Genomic DNA, 21,019 nt, shown 5'->3' on the forward strand with positions numbered 1-21,019 from the left:
TCCACTTACAGTGGATTCCATGGAACTCTTTCCTATTATAACCCAAAAGACAAAGAAAGTACGAGATAGACCGGCAGGGGTGTCCCCTGGCCAATGGCCCCCTGCCCAAATGTATTTACACGTAATGTCTAGGCCATATACACCAACGGAAATAATGGATATGGTGCAGAGATTTTGGCAGGGGCCAAAAGAGAGTGTACCCACATGGTTACTTAGATTATAGGATTCAGAGGCAGAAAGTGTCATGGTTAATGGGCCAGAAGTATCAAAGTTGACCACCATGATGATACACCCTGCTGTCAGGCAGAGAATGTACGCTGCTGTTCAGTATAGCAACGAGAACCATTCAATAATAGACTGGTTAATAGCAGCATGCCGCATGGTTTGGCCAAACAAATCAGATATTCCATTAAACACAGGATTATGGTCCTCCATGGAGGACCTTCAAAATTATATTCATGAATTGGGCATAAGAGAAGCGATATACGAGGACTCGTTTGATAGCCCAGATATGGTAAAGTTTTCAGCAGGTATGCAAGATTTAATCTTACAGCAGGCCCCTTCTCACCTGTATGGGACCTTAGTTTCTCTATTAAACCCTCTGGTGGTTTTGGAGGCTGTGGTTCAACAGGTTGCCCAGTTAGTAGCTGATCTGGGGGAGACAGAGCGTCTGCGTACTAGGCGCAATATTTGAATAATAGAAGAAGCAGAGGTGCTTCCAGTAGTTAAAACCAAGAGGACACCTGTGTGGAATCCTCAGTCAGGGCCTGTAAGGGTCTCATGAAAACAAATGTTTAACAACCTTATTCGGGCTGGGGTCCAATTTGCAAAAATCAACCGCCAGGCCAGTCATATCCTCCTTCAGCTGTCTCCACAGCTGAATCAGAGATTCCAAAACTACCCTAAGAAACCAAGGGTAAGAGTTATCGGAAGAATACCAACAACAACATGGAATGTAGAAGATTTCATTGCTCCCAATAGAAAAAGGAAGTCCCCTCAGGTGTCTCGGACTACAATGCCCAAGCCACCTGAAACAAAAGACTTGACTTTGGCCCAGTTCATGGCATGATGAGGAATGTTAGTCCCCCTAGGGTCTCCAGATGGGACCAGAGGCCCTGTGTAGAGTTGACAATATACCAGTCCTGGAAAAATGTCCAGAGAGTTATAGCACTTGTTGATTCTGGAGCAGTGACATCAATTATCTACGGAGATCTGAACAAATTTGATGGAGACAGACTGATGGTTTTGGGGGAGAGACTATTCCTGTCACCCAAATATAGTTAAAATTAGGGGTTGGGCGTCTCCCACCCCAGCAGTATAAGGTATCTATTGCCCCAGTCCAGGAATACATCCTGGGCATAGATATTCTATGGGGTACGGCACTCCAGACAACCATGGGAGAGTTCAGACTTTGACAGAGATGTATCAGTATCTGGGTGGTGTAGGCAATATTAAGAGGCCATGCGAAACATGGGCCTATTTGCCTGCCGAAACTGCACCGGATTACTAACATAAGACAGGATAGACTTCCAAGTGGGCAGGATGAAATATCAAAAATGGTGCAGGAATTAGAAAAAGTGGGCATTATAAGACCTGCACACAGCCTATGTAAGTCCTCCATATTGCCAGTGTGAATGTTGGATGGTCCCCATATGGCCAGTGTGAAAGTTGAATGACAGTAGATTACAGGGAGTTAAATAAGGTCACGCCGCCAGTTCATGCGGCCGTACCCAATATTGCCTCCCTAATGGACACATCAAGTAGGGGAGATAAAAACCTACCATTGTGTCCTAGATTCAGCAAACACATTCTTCAGTATCCTAATTGCTGAGGAATCACAAGATCAGTTTGCGTTTACGTGGGGAGGCAGGCAGTGGACCTTTCAGGTCCTGCCACAGGGGTACGTGCATTCACCAACATATTGTCATAATCTAGTGGCACATGACCTGGCTGATTGGAAAAAACCTGATGATGTCAACTTATATAATTACACTGATGATCTCCTGCTTACATCCGACTCACTGGAGGTAGTAGGACAGGCAGCAGGTTCATTAACTGCCTATTTGCAACAGAGGGGATGGGCTATAAATTCCCAAAAGGTCCAAGGTCTGGGCCTGTCCTTAAAATTCAACTGGGGAAAAATAGAACAGGACACTTTTCAACAGGTGAAACTGGCAGTTAAACAAGCCCAGGCATTGGGTATATTTGATCCTACCCTCCCAGCGGAGTTGGATGTTCATGTTACTCAAGATGGCTTTGGCTGGGGCCTGTGGCAATGCCAGAGGTCTGTTTGGACCCCCATTGGTTTCTGGTCTCAGGTATGGCATGGAGCAGAAGAAAGATACAGTATGATTGAAAAACAGTTATTGGCTGCCTACTCTGCATAACAGGCAGTAGAGCCGATAACTCAAATGGCTGAAGTTTTATTTAAGACCACTCTGCCAATTCAGGGGTGGGTGAAGATCTGACCCACCTTCCTAAGACAAGGGTGTCCCAAGCACAAACAGTGGCACGATGGGTTGCCTACCTCAGCCAAAGGAGCTGTCTTCATCACCCTTGAAAGATGAACTCCAGAAGATCCTAGGCCCAGTTATGTATCACAGTGATGCACCAAAAGAAATACTGGTCGCTCCACCAGAGAAGAGTCCTGTTCAGGAGGGAAAGTATCCTATCCCTTAAGATGCCTGGTACACAGATGGGTCCAGCAAGGGCAACCCGAGCAAGTGGAGAGCAATAGCATACCATCCTTCCACCGAGACAATCTGGTTCGATGAGGGGGATGGTCAGAGCAGCCAATGGGCAGAACTGCGAGCCGTGTGGATGGTTATAACCAAGGAACCCGGTGATGGTATCCTGAACATCTGCACAGATAGTTGGGCTGTGTACTGGGGGCTCACTCTTTGGATTGCACAGTGGGCCACTCAGAAATGGACTATCCATGCCCGGCTCATTTGCCATTGGCAATCTGCTGCCCATGCCTGGCCAATCTGCAACTGGCCGATCTGCCAATCTAACCCACTGGTTACATCAGAAGCTACGGCATGCAGGGCAGAAGACAATGTGGGCAGCTGCTAAAGCATGGGGACTGCCCATACAGCTACCGGACATCATCCAGGCATGCTGGGATTGCACGGTTGCTCTAAGATGAGACCGAGATCGTTGCCTGAAACAACAGCCCATCTTGCTAGAGGACACAACCCTCTTTAGCGATGGCAGGTCGATTACATTGGGACCATTCTTGGCCTGAGGGGGTGAGATACGCCCTGACCTGCGTTAACACTGCCAGTGGGCTACTGCAGGCCTATCCAGTACTGAAAGCAAACCAGGCATATACCATCAAGGTACTCACTAAACTGATGTCTGCCTACAGGACACCTCAAGTCATCCAGAGCAACCAAGGGGCTCATTTTCCTGGTGCAACTAAAGCCATACAGTGCTGGGCAGAAGAAAATAACATTGAATGGTGATTCTACCTGCCACATAATCCAACGGGGGCAGGCCTCATCGAACGTTATAACGGTATTCTTAAGGCTGCCCTGAAGACAGACTCCCAGTCCTTGCAGGGATGCATTAAAAGACTGTATGAAACCTTGCAGGACCTGAATGAAAGACCCTGAGATGGCAGACCCAGTACCCTGAGAATGTTGCAGACAACATGGGTCTTAGGATCCAAATTATGGGCACTGATCATCAGGTAAGACCCCAGATTTGTAATGGAAATAATATTCTGCTCCCTGATCCTGAGAATTTAGATCCCATAGAGCAAAATGGCCTTGGAAGGTGAAGGTAGGACCAAAGTGGTGTGGCCTACTTGCACCTTGGGGGAGATTATTAGAAGCAGGATGCTCAGTAGTCCGTGCAGTAATAGGTACATGTCTACTGATATTATGGTCAATACTCCGATCTTAATTGCTGAAGGGACCCCCATCATGTCCCTGTGGCAGATCAGGACACCCCTTTTGGTGCCTGATACATTTATGCAGCCTCAGACATCCGTCCAGAAGGTGTGGTACAGGCAGCCAGGACATGCCCTAGTACAAGCTGAAGTGTTGACCCAGGATAGAAATACAGCCTGTATCTTGCCCTGGAGACCAGACCTTCCCCTCCTGGTACCTCTGAAACATCTGTATTACTCCCTGTGAGTCTTTGAGCCTTCAGGATCACTGGAGGTAACAAAATGCCAACAGAGCATTCCAGTGCTACTGTCAGATCACATGCAACACCCAGTGATGGTCTACATGGGACTGGTGGAACATAGGACAGACCTGCACCTTACGACTGCACACCTCCAGTAACATCATCGAGCACTGGCCCATAAAAGAATATGAATGTTCACCAATCGTCACTCATCTTGAATCTTACCAATATGCGTCGCGATGAAAATTGTATAAGCGTTGCGGTATATCAGACCTCTGTATTAGGAAAAGCTTAGCCTTTAGTCAACCTGATCATTGGCTCATGCTGTGAAGGGGTGGAGTGTATGGGAACTGCTCAATCATGGCCTGAACCTCTGATTAATCACCCAAGGTGAGCAAAGATTCAGCCACAGGAGCACAGGTGAAGGCAATCCATCTGCGCTGCTGGCTCCACCTCTCCTAGACCCATTTAAGAGCTGACTACTGGTGGGGAAGGATCTCTTCTTGAAATCTGGTCCACTAGAGTGTCCCACAGAAGCCCAGGATAGGGTGAGTGTTCTTTCCTGCTCTAGTATAATGACTATAAAAGCCATGCTCTCAGGTATACTGTATCATCTCTATATTCATTGACTGTACAACAATTAGTTCAGTAATGAAACAAGTATTTCATTATTATTGAGGTAAATTTTCCAGAACACTGATATTTCCACCTGCAGTTTTGAAAACTGTACGCTTATTTCAGAAACACTGCTAGAGTATAGATAAAATTCCAGTCACTACAATAGAATCAGGAATAAGACAAAACATTTCGGTATACCTCATTATTTCATTCCCGGTAGTTACTTGTGTCCAAATTTTTCTGGACTTAGAATATTTTCTCCTCTTGAAAGAATTTTCAGGGTAGGATGCTATCATTTATTGAAACTATCTGGGACATCTGGGTGGAATTACTGCTCAGCAGCAGCACTGGGGCCGCTGTGCATCCAAAGATCCTAAAGATTTCTACCATGTAAGTGCCTGACAGCCTATATGTGCATATTCTGTCTAGACAGTCCCAGACAGAAATGTATTATTGCTAAATCCAGATCTATGGAGAGCACACAAAATGGAGAAAGATGGAAGCCAAGAAAGCCTCCTGGCAGAAAGCAGCCCCACTTAGAATAATTTGACAGCAGATTGAGAATTTTTTTAATTAAGGTTTGCAGGAGAGAAATTAACTGTGAGAGAACCTCAGCTATGCTGCAGGTGATTCTCGGGGAAAAAAAAATAAAATTCCAAATGATTCTATACACAGAAAGCAATGAAAGGAGTTTTTGTCCAAAGTGTTGCTTAAGCAGAAGATAAAGTTCAAGACTATCCAGTAAGGAATAAATATGAGGGTACTTGTGAAAATATTTGATAAAGCAGCACAAGAGCCCTGAATCAAACCCCTAGTACTGAAAGGCATTTCTACCATTAATGTTTGTGCATGCATCTGCAAATGTTATAAAATTTTTGGGGAACACTTGACATCATTGGTAGGATGTAGGAAAAAGTTCAGAGTCAAGACAAGGCATTTATTTTCACAAAAAAATTTCCTTTCCTGTGTATTTCTTCTAACAAGTAACACACATCTCTGGTGATTCTGAGGGAGAGTGTTCACCAAAGACCAAGAGAGAACTTATGGATTGATTCTTTTAGCCAGAAATTAGAGTGGAAAAGGATGCCACAAAAACCATTTAATGAAGTTAACTTTTAGTTGAAGCTCTTGTTTGAAACTATTATTTAACAATTTTTTTGCTGCTATCTCCAATAATACCTGAAGCCTAATCTGCCTAAACTACAGATTCTAGCAGCCAGAGATGCATTTTCTCATTTTCTTAAAAAAGTACTAAGTTTTTTTTGTTTGTTTGTTTGTTTGTTTTTTTGTTGGTTTTTTTTTTTTTTTTGAATCTATGGTGGGATGAAAAAACACTGAATGAAGACTGGAATCCCCTAGAGAACAGAAGATTTGAAATTCACTTAGCTGTAAGACTGTGTTTTTCCCCATCCTCTCGACTCTTTAAAATAACTATTAAACACAGTAAAATGGGTTTGTTTAAGGAGATGATCTGTATGGTGGGAGGCAATCATTCAGTTTCCAAATTTTAATGTATTCAAAAACCTGGCAAAAAAGTTTTGGATAAAAATATAGGACTTTAGTTTTAACAACAATTTAAAATAGCAAAAGATTAAACTTTATCCTGTGAAGAAATAAAATGAAAACAAATTACTCACTGAATCTCACAGATTTACTAATGTTATCATTTGCATTCCAATAAGTTTTCAGAATACAGCTGGGAGAGCAGATTATGAGATACTGGTGGATTATAAACTAAAAAAGCTATTGCACTCTTTACGAAGAAATAATAGAAGCTTATTAAGTAGATATGAGGACTGAGACCGAAATTAAGGCAGAGTACCTACCAACTGTGTAAGCAAAAAAAGTGATACTGGCTAGTCAGAAACACTGTAATCAAATTCTCTACTTTCTTATGGAAAAATACAAAGCTTTAAGGGCTTCCACAGAGAATTTCTGGATTAGTGTAAATACTTCGTAGAATGTTCTTTATGGATAAAGAGAACTTTTACTGGAAAGCTAGGCATGAAGAGAATATGATATGTGGAATTATAAAAATGATAATCCATACAATTTTTCAGATGTAGTAGTAGCAGTCTTTACACAGTGTTTGAAAAGATTATTGCTAATTACATTATTCCGTTGATATCTGAATTTGACTGTCACATTCTTTGCCTACAAAAATCTACATACCTATGAATCCATGCAGTAACCAGGCATTTACTCAAGATAGACACTAATACAATAGCAGGAAAGCAATGCATGTCTCATCACTTAGCTTTGAGAACTCATGCAATACAACCTATAAACATTCAGTGTCTCTCTTGCTAAATCAATCAAACCCTGACAATCAAAAATGTCACTAGATCTCTAAATCTGGCAAACTCAAAATTCACAACGGGTAGCTCAGATTGGCAGTTTGACTAGATGATCATGTAGGTCTACTCCAACCTTGTGATTCTATGATTCTACTTGAGGATAAGTCAACACTACTCTGTACCAACAAAGATTACCTAGGAGGAATGGAGTTCATTTTCCCAACAGAAACATTTCAGCTCGCTATGTGAAATTGCATAAAAGGAATAAATAATTCATTCAGTTACGCATGTCATTCTTTTTCTCTCATAAGAAACTCTAAAAATGAATAACCTATTTAAAGTGCCTGACCCCTTCTTTCAGACTGGCAGGAGGTTTAACTTCTTTCTTCCTTTTCTTCATATATTTTTAATGGCCCTTAGCACCTATTGATACTCTTCCAGCTTTTCCCTGATGCAAATGAGAACTTTGCCCAGGTTCATAGATACTTAGAGAAAACATGAGGTCACTGGTATTTTCTTTCTTTCCTAATCTTCAATATTCACAAAATAGTTTCCATAAATTTCTATCTCATCTAGTTTAATAGAATTTGAAGTTCAGACACTTTATTCTTTTTATAAATTATTAATTTATAACCAATATTTCTTGAAAGATTTCCTGCTCTTCGTATTCATATAGGTGAGCTTCGCTATAGCCTCTGAATTCATTTCATGTAATAGATTTCTGTTTGGGAATACAAGAAATACTGTTCAGAGCAGAAGCTGTGGAGCAAGATAAGCAGCATGAGAACCAAGGACACCTGTAGAAGAAGGACTGGCTCACAGCTCTGATTGGATAAGTGCCCACATGAATGGTTAAAGAGTGCTTGTAAAATACTCTGTTGACATGTAAAGGCGAATGGTAAAGTTGTAAAGATGGATGAGAAAACTAAAAAAAATAAATAAATAAATAAAAAAAAGGAAACTTGTGAATGTCTCGTGAGAACTTGTAATAACGGTTTGGATCATTCACATCTGAGTCCGTGCATCAGATGCTGCATTTTGATGGCAATTTATCACTACTGTCAGATGGACACCATATAATGGATAGTTGTACAATTTTCCATAAAAGACAGGAAATAAATTCCCATGAATTTCCATAAATTCCTTTTTATACACGTTGGATAACTTGAGGCAGTCATTCTTAAGACTATCCTACTACTGTAGGCTTAAGATAATAAGAGATCTATAAAATTTTATTTTTAATTTTTTAAATTTAAATTGCCAGTTCTTAAGACATCTGAGACTGTGACAAATGAAAAGGCAAAAACAAACGAAAAAACATATACTTAAATGCTGCCTATAAGTGCAATTAGATGTATTTTTTTTCATAATTTCAACTGCACTATTTCTCCAAGACAATAATACAGAGTAGCAGCCATCACCTTCTCTGTATTGCATTAAAAACATTTGTTTTTCTGTTCTCTGTGCTTACTATGGACACTCAAATGTTTCTCACTTTAGAAACCTCCTTTATGTGGGTGTTTACAGGGAATAATTCTTACATTATGCTCTGTTCATAATCTTGGCATCTTGTTTTTGTACACTATTGGAGACAAGTGTGTCAGGGATCAAAATGTCCTGGCCAAAGTGATTTTGTGTTGGAATGAAGGATTCTGACAGAGAACATAACTGGTTGGCTACATGACTAGAACTATGGTCCACATGACAGTTTTAAGGAAAGAGGCAGTTGTGGCTAGAGCCTCTTATCTTGTTTTGGTAGGGAGCTCACCTTGCTATTTTCTGCAAGAACTTGTTTTTGGAAGCTCTGCATCGTGCGCTGGTCATACAGATATGGTGTACATGTGAAAAAAAAACTGCAGATCCTGGAGAGAATGAAAGCAGGGGGGAGGCTGCATTGGATTAGAAAGAAAAGTACACCTTGAAGCAGGGGACACTCTACTAGCACTATCTCTTGAATCTACTGAGGCATGTTCCTTCTCTTTCTCCTACTTGGTATTTCACTGATCTCTCTAGGGTCAGTAAGTAAAGTGCTTACTTTGCTTGCCTCTGCTCCTGAGACTCCTGTCTATTGTATCCAAACATACCCTTAAACAACAGGTTACTAAATCAAACAAAGGTATGATTTATCCTAATGCAACATTTTTTACAGAGATAGCTGGGTGCTTCATATAGAAAAAGTCTTAATAAAGGCTACGTCTCTTAATTAGATGACGTGCACAAAAAATTCCTACTGAAATTAAGATGTGAAGAGAGTTTAAAAAGAAAGCTTAGCAGAACTGTAAACACTCAATTGCAGCAGCTGTTTTCTTCTCCCTGCAGTATCCAGCCATATGCACATCCAAATGCCTACAAATATTTGCATGCATGTATATAAAAGTTTATAGGATTTGTTCTGGTTTTTCTAGTGTATAGGATTTGTTGTTTTATTTCCTGTCAAAGTATATTGATGTCAGCTCTAAAGATATCAGTTGAATTAGAGCCTATCACTCAATTCCAATAAGAAATTTAAATTATTAAGTGTTAAGTTTCAACACCATACAGGCACTAAGAAACTTATTCTGTGACTAGATGGTACAGACTTCTAGCTGTCTGTGAAACTATGCAATCCAAGGGGTGGGCACTTACACCTTCAGAGGCAGCTTTGTGTAAGTCCTAATGTAGATATGCACATCGTTTGAATCTGGCTTCTGAAAACCTTATCAGAGGAGTAAAGAGTCCCAGTGGTAATGAGGGTCTTAGTGCTCTGAAAGTAACCTGAGGACTGGGGATTATGTTCATCAGAAAGCAGGAATCTGGACTTCCCCGTTATTACAGTACAAGCCTACTGGTTTGAAATTCAATTTCAGAACCAATAAATAATACCAAGCTCTTGCCAAAATGGACAGCGGGAACCATTTCCTACAGGACTGGTGAAGACTTCTAAATGCAGAGCTGTAAGTAAATCATCGAACTCCATTCACAGGCCTGCAAGCAGCAGAATAATTGAAGATACATTGATTTATGTGTCATGAGCAGAAATCTGCTTTTTAAAGAACACAGACAGCAGCACTCATGTGAGCCCTGGAATAAAAAGTCCCATGGTTGGAGGGGAAACTCCCTACAACTGTATATGAAAAGTGGTGCCCTTGTCTGAAGAATCTAATAGTCCATTTAATTGAAGTATGATGTGATAAAAATGTCTATTCATAAATAAACCGGATTCATGAGGGATAATGGAATGGAACTTGAAAAAGAGAGGTCACAAGGGTTAATTAGATCACACAGACACTGGGAAGGGTAAAGAACTATAACAATGGAGGAAGCAAGGTCCTATCTCCTTACTCCCTCCTGGAAAGTCTCTTCTATTAAACCTGGCACAAAAGACAAAATCAAGTTTGAGTGAAAGCTGTCATAGTACTTCCAGTTCTACCTAGTGATTTAATGCAGATGAACTACGAGGTGAACATAGTCCATGGTGGTAATAAGCCTTTGTTGCAGAGTTCTTTGGAACTGTAAAAAGATGTTGGACTTGAAGTGAAAAAAAGGTTATAGCAAGATGCACTCAGATTATTACTTCAGACGTTCTCAGCAGAGGCTTGGAAAGGAGCTGGATGAACTTCTGTCAGAATTACTGTTAGAACTCACAAGCATATTTGTACATAGTTCTACTTCCATTTGATTATTGCTTTTTCCCAAGCTTAAAGTTGTGTTCTCCTCCTTTTCCTAATAAAGAATTCCTTGTTTAAAGTTTCAGCATCTTTGTGAATATTAGAGATATATCTGCTAAAGACATTCAGGGAAAAATTGCGGTGTTCCCATAATTCTGTATAGAACAGTTATTTATCAAGAAATGCTTTTTACGCTTGTTACCCACCTGTCATAAGAGGACCCTCTCCAGGTTCCCATACATCAGTGCTATCTCAGAAGAATTCTGCTGTAATTCAGTAGACTAAGCATGAAATCAGCTTGAACACTATTGCAGGAATAGTCATTGCTCTCAAAGAGAAAGCAAACCCTCATAAAATAAGCAGTAGCCACTGACATCCAGTGAATAAAAGAATCAAAGGGTAAACCTGATGCATGACAGTTTTCCATTTAAAATGCATTTCTATTAAATAAGCAATCAAGCAGTCAGGTAGAGAAAAGCAAAAATCTCCTAATTGTAATACTGTGAAGACTCCCCTTCATGAACGATGCTATTCAGAAGGTAGAAAACAACAGTTGCTTCAGCAGAGAGAAAAGATCATAACATTACTATTCTTCATGCATTAGCAACAGGATATTATTATACTGCCTAGCTACCATAGTGTCGTTTTTTCTCTCTGCAGCCTCAGGAGAGCTGGTGAAAATCATATGAGTGTTTGAAAGAGGCTCACTACTTTCAGTCTGCTGATTGTGTATGTAAGACTTGACTCGTTGTTCTCTGCTTTGAAACCTGGCTTTCAGAAAAGATATAAATATTTACTGCAAATCTGTGAAGTGTAAGACTGACCTGCTGGGTCAGCCGGCCCAGTATTGATTGATTCGTTATACATGTATCTCTCTTCCAAAACATTAGTCAAGACTGATTAGGTTTAGCACTAAGGCAAGCATTTGAGAGGGTTGTTCAACCGCAATCTGAGTCAACCACATACCATGATGTGGTTACATTTTATAAAAAGTAAATATTGTACATTTGGCTAATAATTGAATAATGATGACTTAAGAGAGAAACAGAGTAATTTAAACCTAGAGGAAAATTTGTATTTTGAGGAACAGTGGTGCCGTAATTACCACAAAAATTGACTGACCAACATTTGAATGTACCTCTAAAATTAGGGAATGCATCACAGGCCTTTAATTTCAAGTTCTTGCTGTTCCAGACTATATACAGTGTCACATATTTTCTCTTTGGAGATGAAGATGCATCCACAAAGAGCCATGGTGAAAGAAGCCACGATTTGCTAAGGTATTAATCGGAACAGACTGCCACAGTTGTGGGAATGCTGTATAAGAAGCTGATCTTAACTACAGTCCTGTCAAAGAGGAAACACTTATCTCTAATAAAATTAAAACACCATTTCTTCAGAACTCCCCTTTTCTTACTCTATCATTCCTTTAAAATTTCTGTATACTAAATAGATGAAGCAGATCTACCCATTTTGGTTTTTGTGGTGAAGATTGTTGGAAGAATTAAAAAGAAAACCAGGCAAACCAGTAAGAACAGTTTGGAGTCCAATTACTTACACTGAACATCACACTAAACAGGATCCAAGATGCTGCAACACAATCCAGACCTGAGACAAATAAAGTTCAGAAAACTATAGGTGTATCTTTTCTTTAAAAAATGGCACACACTGATATCAGCTGCTATGATTTAAGAAGAGAGTATTCAACTGCAGGAACTGAGAACTGACAGATACTAAGTCAAGATCGAGATCAGAATGGCACACTACAAAGAATTCTCAGAATTCGTTATACACTAGTTTGAAACAATTTTCCATACATAAGAAAAATATAGTTGAAGGTAGGAGGGAAGAAATATATTACATAGAATAACTGAAACTCCCATGTTTTTATTTACATTGCTATACCCTATAAATAATATTTTAGCTAATACATTTTTCCATCAACTGCTGCAAAAAGCATTATTGTATACATAACCTTAATCTTTACAGTGACTGTATCTTCTCCACTTCAAGCTTTACATCATGATAAGTATGTATTGGCACTGGGAGTTTAGAAAGTAATCATGCTATAGACTATGTAGGCTGTTAGATATTAGGAAGTATTAGCAGAAGGAAATAGAAATGAAAACATGAAAAATGACTATTAGAGAGCATCCAGAGGACGACAAAGATGATGAAAGGTCCAGAGACCTAGAGGTCTCATATGAGGAGAGACCAAGATACTTTGGTTTGCTCAGCCTAATCAAGAAGAGACTGTGGTGTTTACAACTTCCTCACAAGGGGAGTGAAGAGGCAGGTGCTCTTCAGTGACAGCAACAGGACCTGAGGGTGCCAAGAAAGTGGTCACGGCAGTGAACTTGCTGAAGTTCAAAACGCACTTAGAAACACTGTTTGAATTTTGGGTAGTCCTGTGTAGAGCCTGGAGTTGGACTTGATGATTCCTTTGGGTCCCTTCTAACTTAGAATATTCTATGACTCCAGCACTTAATCAGAGTGAGGTAATTTTACATTGATAAAAATACAACAAAACACAGTCTTCTCTTTAAAGTGATGAGCTCCTATCCAGTATTTCAGTTCATACAGAGATGTTATCTGCAGGTGTTTCAGGATGCTCATTAAGTATGCTTTTTGTCTGAGAAAGATAGCCAACTTTTTGTGATATCAGTAACCTCAGCATAGTCACTTCATCTCTCATTTAGTGATGAAGGTTACATAGAACCAGACGCATAATTCATTATAAATTCAATTTGCTGCTTTCTTGTTTGCCATAAATCATTAGAGGTGCCCTGATAAAGGACAAGAGAGAAGGTTGGATGTTATTTCAAGGCAAATTTGGACAGGACAGATGGAAATCTTTCACCCCCTTGAGAGGGCTGCAGTGCTGGAGATGATACTATGGAATATCCTTCCTCACAAATTTCAAGTTTGCAAGTCACTTGATCTAGCTTTCAAATCAGCCTTGGTGTGATCATGGATTAAGTTCAGGGACCTCCGGAGGTCCCTATACAAAACTTATTCATTCTAGAATCACATAATTAAAAGTCTGTTTAACATACTGTAGTCTTCACAAAACCTGCTCTCTTCAGGAAGGTTCATAAAACTCCTAGGGAGTGTCCTATCCTACCTGTCTCCAGGTCAACACTGGTATTAGCTGTTAGGAAAATGACAAATTCGTTAACTACAAAAATTAGTAAAAATCAAGTCTGGGTATATGTTTAAGAGCATCAATCATAGATTTAAAAAAAAAATCACAGGTAGATTTTATAGCTCTTTTTAAATTACATTACAAGGATTAAGGGGAACTAGAGTTGATAAAGGCACAGCTACAAGACATCTACAGTAGATAAAGTCTTTTCTACTATAAATCAATACTTAAATTATGTTTATTACAGACATATCTCTAGAATTCAGCACTTATTAGAATTGCAACTTGTATTTTCTACTTTTTAAGTCAGGTATATCTGTTAGAAAATAATTTAAAATTTCCCTCTCAAAAAATGCCCCTTTTTTTGAGTTGGCATCTGAGTTGGGCAAGCAAAAATTAAATTAATATAACTCAAGCCTCAGTTTGCACTTTAGTATCTACGCATCTGTTCTATAAATCCACTTAAAATTTTTGTTTGAAATTTTTCTGCATAAAAATTTAGAACTCTTACTGTATTCTCATTTGGAGAAGCTCTCCCCATTCATCATTGGATTTCTTAATTTATAATTAAAAATGACTTGTCTTCTGTATCCCCAAAGAAAGGCATACTAGCCAGAGCAAAATACTTCTACTAATAGGAACATAGGAATCAATGAAATTGTCTGCAAATATTGCAATGCTTCTCTTTATCGTTCTTTCTTTTTTATTTTTTTAATTTTACATTTTTAAAACCATGAAAACATTCTAAGACCAATCATACAACTATTACTCCTTTAGAATAACACCCTTAGCAAGGACCTCAAAGAGTCACAGTCTGTGCCAAGAGTGACCATAATAAATACACAGTTTCTAGCACTGGTATACAGTCACTTGGACACCAGTAACCTTGAACAGTAGCAAGGAACTGAAGGAACAGATAATTCTACAAGTGCCATATAGAGTCCTCCACTATAGGCATCTTGGGTTAAAGAACAGCCTTTCATCTGCATTCTCACTGAGTAAAGGTGAAAGAGTTAAAAAGATGTACACTGTTTCATGTTGTCTTAAAAATTAGATTTAAAAGGCCAATTAATTTAGTGGTATGAATATTGGTACAACATACTCCAAAAGATATAATGTATTGGAAAAATATCACACTAAACAAAATTTTTATATAAGGTAAAATAAATGGTGTTTGTGTTCATCAGATTCTGAATGTAAGTTTGTGAACTTACACAGTGCTTCCATAACCAGAAAAAAAAAAAAAAAAAAAAAAAAAAGAAAGAGTATGGTCTAATCAATCTGAAAAATTACAATATTTTTTCAAAATATGAGGTCAATAGGCAATTTTTAGACACATGTTGTAACAGTAATCATTTCTCTCCTCCCTGCCACAATACAGAGATGTAAAAAAACAGTCCAGATGCAGAAAGGAAAGTGTGGTAATTTCTCAAGTATATAAATTATAAAGTTCTAATTTTACCCAGAAAATAAAAACCATATTTATTTTACAGGTAACTGTCAAACTTGCAGTCAAGCAAAGAAAAAACAAAAGAAAGAAAAATCAACACTGAGAACAGAGAATCAATTGCATGTCTGGACCATTTTTTTCTTTCCCACAGAATTTCTATGAAATCATATAACATCGTAATGAGGACAACAAGATATAAATGAAGATGAAGCAGATGTGCCTCTATTTTTAATTCAGCTAAGCTGCTGAGTCTGGTAAAACTTGAGAATTTCTTCATGGTTTAACATAAGATTTTTAAAATCTACTAAGAATGTACCAGGTATTGTAATCTAGTTTTGGGTTTACATAGTTCATCCAGTAGTCTGGCCTAGAAAAAGGTAGGTAAAAGTTGTCAAAAAATATGTAAATTCTGCATGGAAATATTATGGCAAAAAGGGAAATTTCTGTTTCGAGGAAAGTTCTGTGAAATTGCAGAACTTCACTAAGATCTAACAGTCTCTCTTCCATTTGCCAATTCGAAACATCTTACAGTCCGTAAAATTCAATTCTGCATGTCATAAATTTAATACTTCAGTTTATGATAAATGATGTCGAAGCAGGGCTTCGATAATATTCAAAACATAATTATTATATTTTGCAAATGTTATTGCTTCTTGACATTACTAACACTAGCTCTTGCAGCTAGTCACTTTGGGGTAATTGTGTAATAAAGACCAGTTGCAGTTTGATTAGTCAGAAATAAACATTTTTTTCTGAAGTAAAAAAAATATCAAGTAACAGATGTATTTTTTTCGCTGTTTGCTAATATCACAGTACATTTATTTTTTTATAATCCAAAATTTCTAGTATACAACAAATATTGTGGGATTTTTTCCTTTTATTTATGTTTTAATAGGTATGATGGAAATTCCTTAAGAAGTGTGATGGTTTTGCTTTGCCAATATTTAAATCTAACATCTCTGTTTGAAGAATGGCATAAATTTAAAAATTCAAATTCAAATAGCAAAAACACTGTGAATACATGGATGTTTTCATATAAATAAATTTGTAAAATCAGAATTAAAATAAATCAATTTCAAAACTGACAAATACTTTCACAAACTGCTTCTGGTTATTGACAACTTTGATCACAGTCCAATAAAAATTCATGAAAGTAATCAGAAATATTATATTTCTTTAGGATAACACAATATACAGAAAGAAAGCTATCATCAGAACTACAGAAAAGTAGGTAGAAATTTTGCTTATGTATCAATCAATCCAAGATGTCACATGCTGAAGTAACTACAGGAAATCTATTAATCTGTATCAGATAAGAACAGGGTTTCCTGTTGTCCTTATGTCCATATTACCTTATGAGGTCAATTGGCTGAAACTTGTAAAATACTCCATATCTTGCCCATTCTCGATACAGCAACTAAATAATAAAATAAAAACAGAACAAACAAAAAATTAAATTGAGATAACTGTTCTTGTTAGTTTTTATAGACATTGTCAAAAAGTTAAATAAATGGAGCAAAAACAAACAAACAAAAAAAACAAACCACCAAAACCCACACAGTTTTCTGAAATTCAGTACAAACTTTCACATACATTTTTTTAACAGCTGTAGAAGATTTCAATCATGCCATGAATTCAAGTTTGGGGTAAACAAGCCTTTTCTCCGTATGCCTACTTCCTCCACATCATATTTATTAGACTGTAATGTTAGAAACAAGTGTTTAAAGAGAAGGGAAAAAATTCCATAGCCTCATGAAAGTCTTTGGAAAGAAACAATTATACTCCTACACTAAAATTCTTCTTTAATATAATTTATTTAATGCCTGGAATTATACCACAAGTAAGTACTGTACAGTGTTTTCAGTTAAAAGGTGAAGTGAGCCAAGAAGAGTTCAAAACTGGTAAGCTGATAAGATATACCAAGATGTAAGAAATGTGGCAAGACTTTTCTGCAACTATTGAGACCACTGTGTCCAGTGGACACTATTTATAGCTCCTTCTCTCCTTATGCAGCCTTGGTCTTCTCTCCAGCCAGACGCAAAGGCTGAATTCTCATATTTCTCACGTCCCTGAAGTTTGTACCCCTGAACCTCTAGCTGGTAGCTGAGGGAGTAAATCCACCTCTGCTGTAAGGGCAGAGCAAGTATGAGATGGACTCATGAGACTGAATGAGACAAGTCTATGGGGCTGGATGGCATGCATCCCAGGGTCCTAAAACAGCTAGCTGATGTAGTTGCTGAGCTGCTCTCCACCATATTTGAAGTCTTGGCTGTTGGGCAAAGTCCCTAGGGACTGGAACAATGGAAACATCACTTCCATTAACAAGAAAGGGAGGAAGAAGGATCCAGGAAACTACAGGCCAGTGAGCCTCACCTCCGTGCCTGGGAAAACTATGGAACAGATACTCCTAGAAGGCATGTTAAAGTACATAGGGATGAGTGGGTGAACCGAGAGCCAGAATGGCTTTCTCAAGTAAGTTCATGCCTGACCAGTCTGGTGGCCTTCTATGATGCAGTGACAACACTGGTGGACAAAGGGAAGGTAACCAGATTACCTGGACTTGTGCAAGGCCTTTGACATGGTTCCCTACCACACCCTTATCTCTAAATTGAAGATATACGGATTTGGGGATGGACTATTTGGTGGATAAGGAATTGGTAGGAAGGATGTAGACAGAGGGTTGTGGTGAATAGCACTATATCCAGGTGGAGACCGGTAGCAAGCAGTGTACCCCAAAGACCTGTCTTGGGACCGGTGCTCATCAGTGTCTTCATCAATGGCATTGATGACAGGCTTGAGGGCATCCTCAGCAATTTTGCTGATGATGGTGCAGTTTACAGGTCAGAAGGATGCAAACCAGAGGGATATTGACAAACATAAAAGGGGGCCTGTGTGAATCTAATGAGGTTCAACATTGCAAAGAGTATTGCACTTGGGTCAGAGTAATCACAGATATGTGCACAGACTGGAAGAACTCCTTGTGAGTAGCCCTGCAGAGAAGATTCTGGGGGTTCTGGTGGATGAAAAGCTTAACACAAGCCAGCAGTGTGGTCTTGCAGCTGAGAAGGACAGTGGTATCCTAGGCTCCATCAGAAGAGGGGTGACCAGCAGGGACAAGCAGGTGATTGACTCTCTCTACTCTGCACTCATAAAGCACTATCTGGTGTACTTTATGAAATAAAAAAAAAAAATCTCGGTTTGGGACCTGAATACAGGAAAGATATGAAACTCTTGGGATGGGTCCAGAGGAGGGCCACTAAGATGATGAGAGGTCTGGAACACCTCCCCTGCAAAGGCAGGCTGAGGGAGCTGGGCTTGTTCAGCCTGGAAAAGAGAAGGCTGAAAGAAGACCTCATTGCAGCCTGCCAGTATTTAAAAGGAGAGGGGAATCAACTAATCAACTTTTTACTTGGGTAGACAGTGATAAGACAAGGGGGAATGGTTTTAAGCTCAAGGAGAGACGATTCAGATTGGATGTCAGGGTGAAGCTCTGAGAGAGTGGTGAGGTGGAATGAACTGCCCAGAGAGGTTGTGGATGCTCCATCCCTGAAGGATGATAAGACTAGGTTGGATTGGGCACTGGGCAATCCGGTCTAGTACCAGATCTGGTGGCCCTGCCCGCGGTAGGTGGCTTGGATGATCTTTGGGGTCCAATCCAACCAAAACCATTCTACGATTCTATGATTCTATGAAAAGGCAGTGCAGATCCTCCAGAAAAGTCCTACAAAAGGAGGAACAAAACTTCTATCCCCTGACTGCTCAGTCAGGTATAAGAGGAAACATTTCAGAACTCCATATCAACCCCAATACACTCAGCTACCATAGGCAAGGGACTTGTGATAATCTTCCTTGTTCTCTGTTTTGTTTCTGTTATCTACATGTTACAAGCTTGTTGGATTTTAAAAAGAAACCTGTGTCAGTCCTTTAGAAAGACTTCCTGGAAAGGAAATCAGTAATTATGGTATGAAAGGCATCACATTGTTCTGAAACCAGTGACAGCTGCTGGTTAGAAATCATTACCTGATTAATAATTTGGCAAAAGAGTTAATGTGATAGTAGTGAGTTGTATAACCAAGATGTTATAATCACAATATAATTGTGTATAATCAATAGATATCAAGATGTTATAATCACAGTATAATCAAGAGAGTAAGGCAAAGCAGACAACGATCACAAAAAGAGAATAAGTGGAAGAGCTTACCCTTGGGTTGAGCTCACCAGAAGATACCAAAAGAGGGGATCTCCAGAAGAGATCCTTCCCCTCTGGTAGCCAGCTCTTAAATAGGTCCAGGAGGGCTGGAGCCAGGCTCCACCCCTTCCAGCAGCACAGGTGAATTGCCTTCACCTGTGCTCCTCTGGCTGACTCATGGCTCACCTCAGGTGATTAATCAGAGGTTCAGGCCGTGACTCAGCAGTGTACGGGAATACACTCCACCCCTTCACGGCATGAACCAATGATCAGGTTAACAAAAGGGTAAGCTTTCCCTAATACAGAGATCCGGTATATCGCGATGCTTATACAATTTTATCGCGACGTATGTTGGTACAGTTCAAGACAAGTGATGATTAGTGGATGTCTATATTCTTCTATGGGCCAGTGCTCGATGATGTGACTGGAGGCATGAGGTCCTGCGGTGCAAGTCCATTCTATGTTCCATCAGTCCCATGCAGACCATCACCAGGTGTTGTACGTGATCTGACAGCAACACTGGAACGCTTGATGGCATTTTGATCCTTCCGGTGGTCCTGAAGGCTCACAGACTCACGGGGAGTAATACAGATGTTTTACAGGTACCAGGAGGGGAAGGTCTGCTCTCCAGGGCAAGATACAGGCCGTATTTCTGTCTTGGATCAACACTTCCGCTTGTACTGGGGCACGTCCTGGCCGCCTGTACCACACCTTTTGGCCAGATATCTGCGGCTGCATAACGATATCAGGCACCAAAGGAGGTGTCCTGATCTGCCATAGGGACATGATGGGGGTCCCTTTAGCAATAAAGATTGGAGTGTTGACCACAATATCAGTAGGCCATGTACCTATTACTGGAGGGGCTACTGAGCCTCCCACCTCCAATACTCTCCCCCAAGGTGCAAGTAGGCCACACCACTTGGGTCCTACCTGCACCTTCCAGGGCCATTTTATTTTATGGGTACCTGGCTCAAAGTTTTCAGGGGCAGGGAGCAGAAGATTATTTTCATTACCAATCTGGGGTCTTACCTGATGATCAGTGCCCGTAATTTGGATCCTAAGCAGGGTGGCCCATGTCGTCTGCAACATTCTCAGGGCACTGGGTCTGCCATCTCGAGGTCTTTCATTCAGGTCCCGCAGGGTTTCATACAGTCTTTTTGTCCACCCCTGCAAGGACTGGGAGTCTGTCTTCAGGGCAGCCTTAAGAATACCGTTATAACGTACGATGAGGCCTGCCCCCATTGGATTATATGGCAGGTGGATTCGTCATTCGATGTTATTTTCTTCTGCCCAGCGCTGTATCGTTGCACCAGTAAAATGAGCCCCTTGGTTGCTCTCGATGACTTGAGGTGTCCCGTAGGCAGACATCAGTTTAGTGAGTGCCTTGATGGTATATGCCTGGTTTGATTTCGGTACTGGATAGGCCTGCAGTAGCCCACTGGCAGTGTCAACACAGGTCAGGGCGTATCTTGCCCCTTCGGAACGAGGAAGGGGCCTGATGTAATCGACCTGCCATCGCTGGAGAGGATTGTGTCC

The 21,019-nt window shown here is 39.9% G+C and overlaps 1 protein-coding gene across 2 annotated transcripts in view; it reads right to left on the minus strand.

The window, feature by feature from the left end:
- The window catches only part of ANO2 (anoctamin 2), a 186,144-nt gene that overhangs the window by 103,122 nt on the left and 62,003 nt on the right, over positions 1–21,019 (minus strand). For both annotated transcript variants that reach the window (XM_048934567.1, XM_048934569.1), the window contains one exon: positions 16,647–16,711. In XM_048934567.1, the coding sequence (XP_048790524.1) occupies positions 16,647–16,711 (65 nt within the window). The remainder of the gene's footprint in view (positions 1–16,646; positions 16,712–21,019) is intronic.

This window comes from Lagopus muta, chromosome 1, assembly GCF_023343835.1.
Source record: "Lagopus muta isolate bLagMut1 chromosome 1, bLagMut1 primary, whole genome shotgun sequence".
Taxonomy (NCBI): domain Eukaryota; kingdom Metazoa; phylum Chordata; class Aves; order Galliformes; family Phasianidae; genus Lagopus; species Lagopus muta.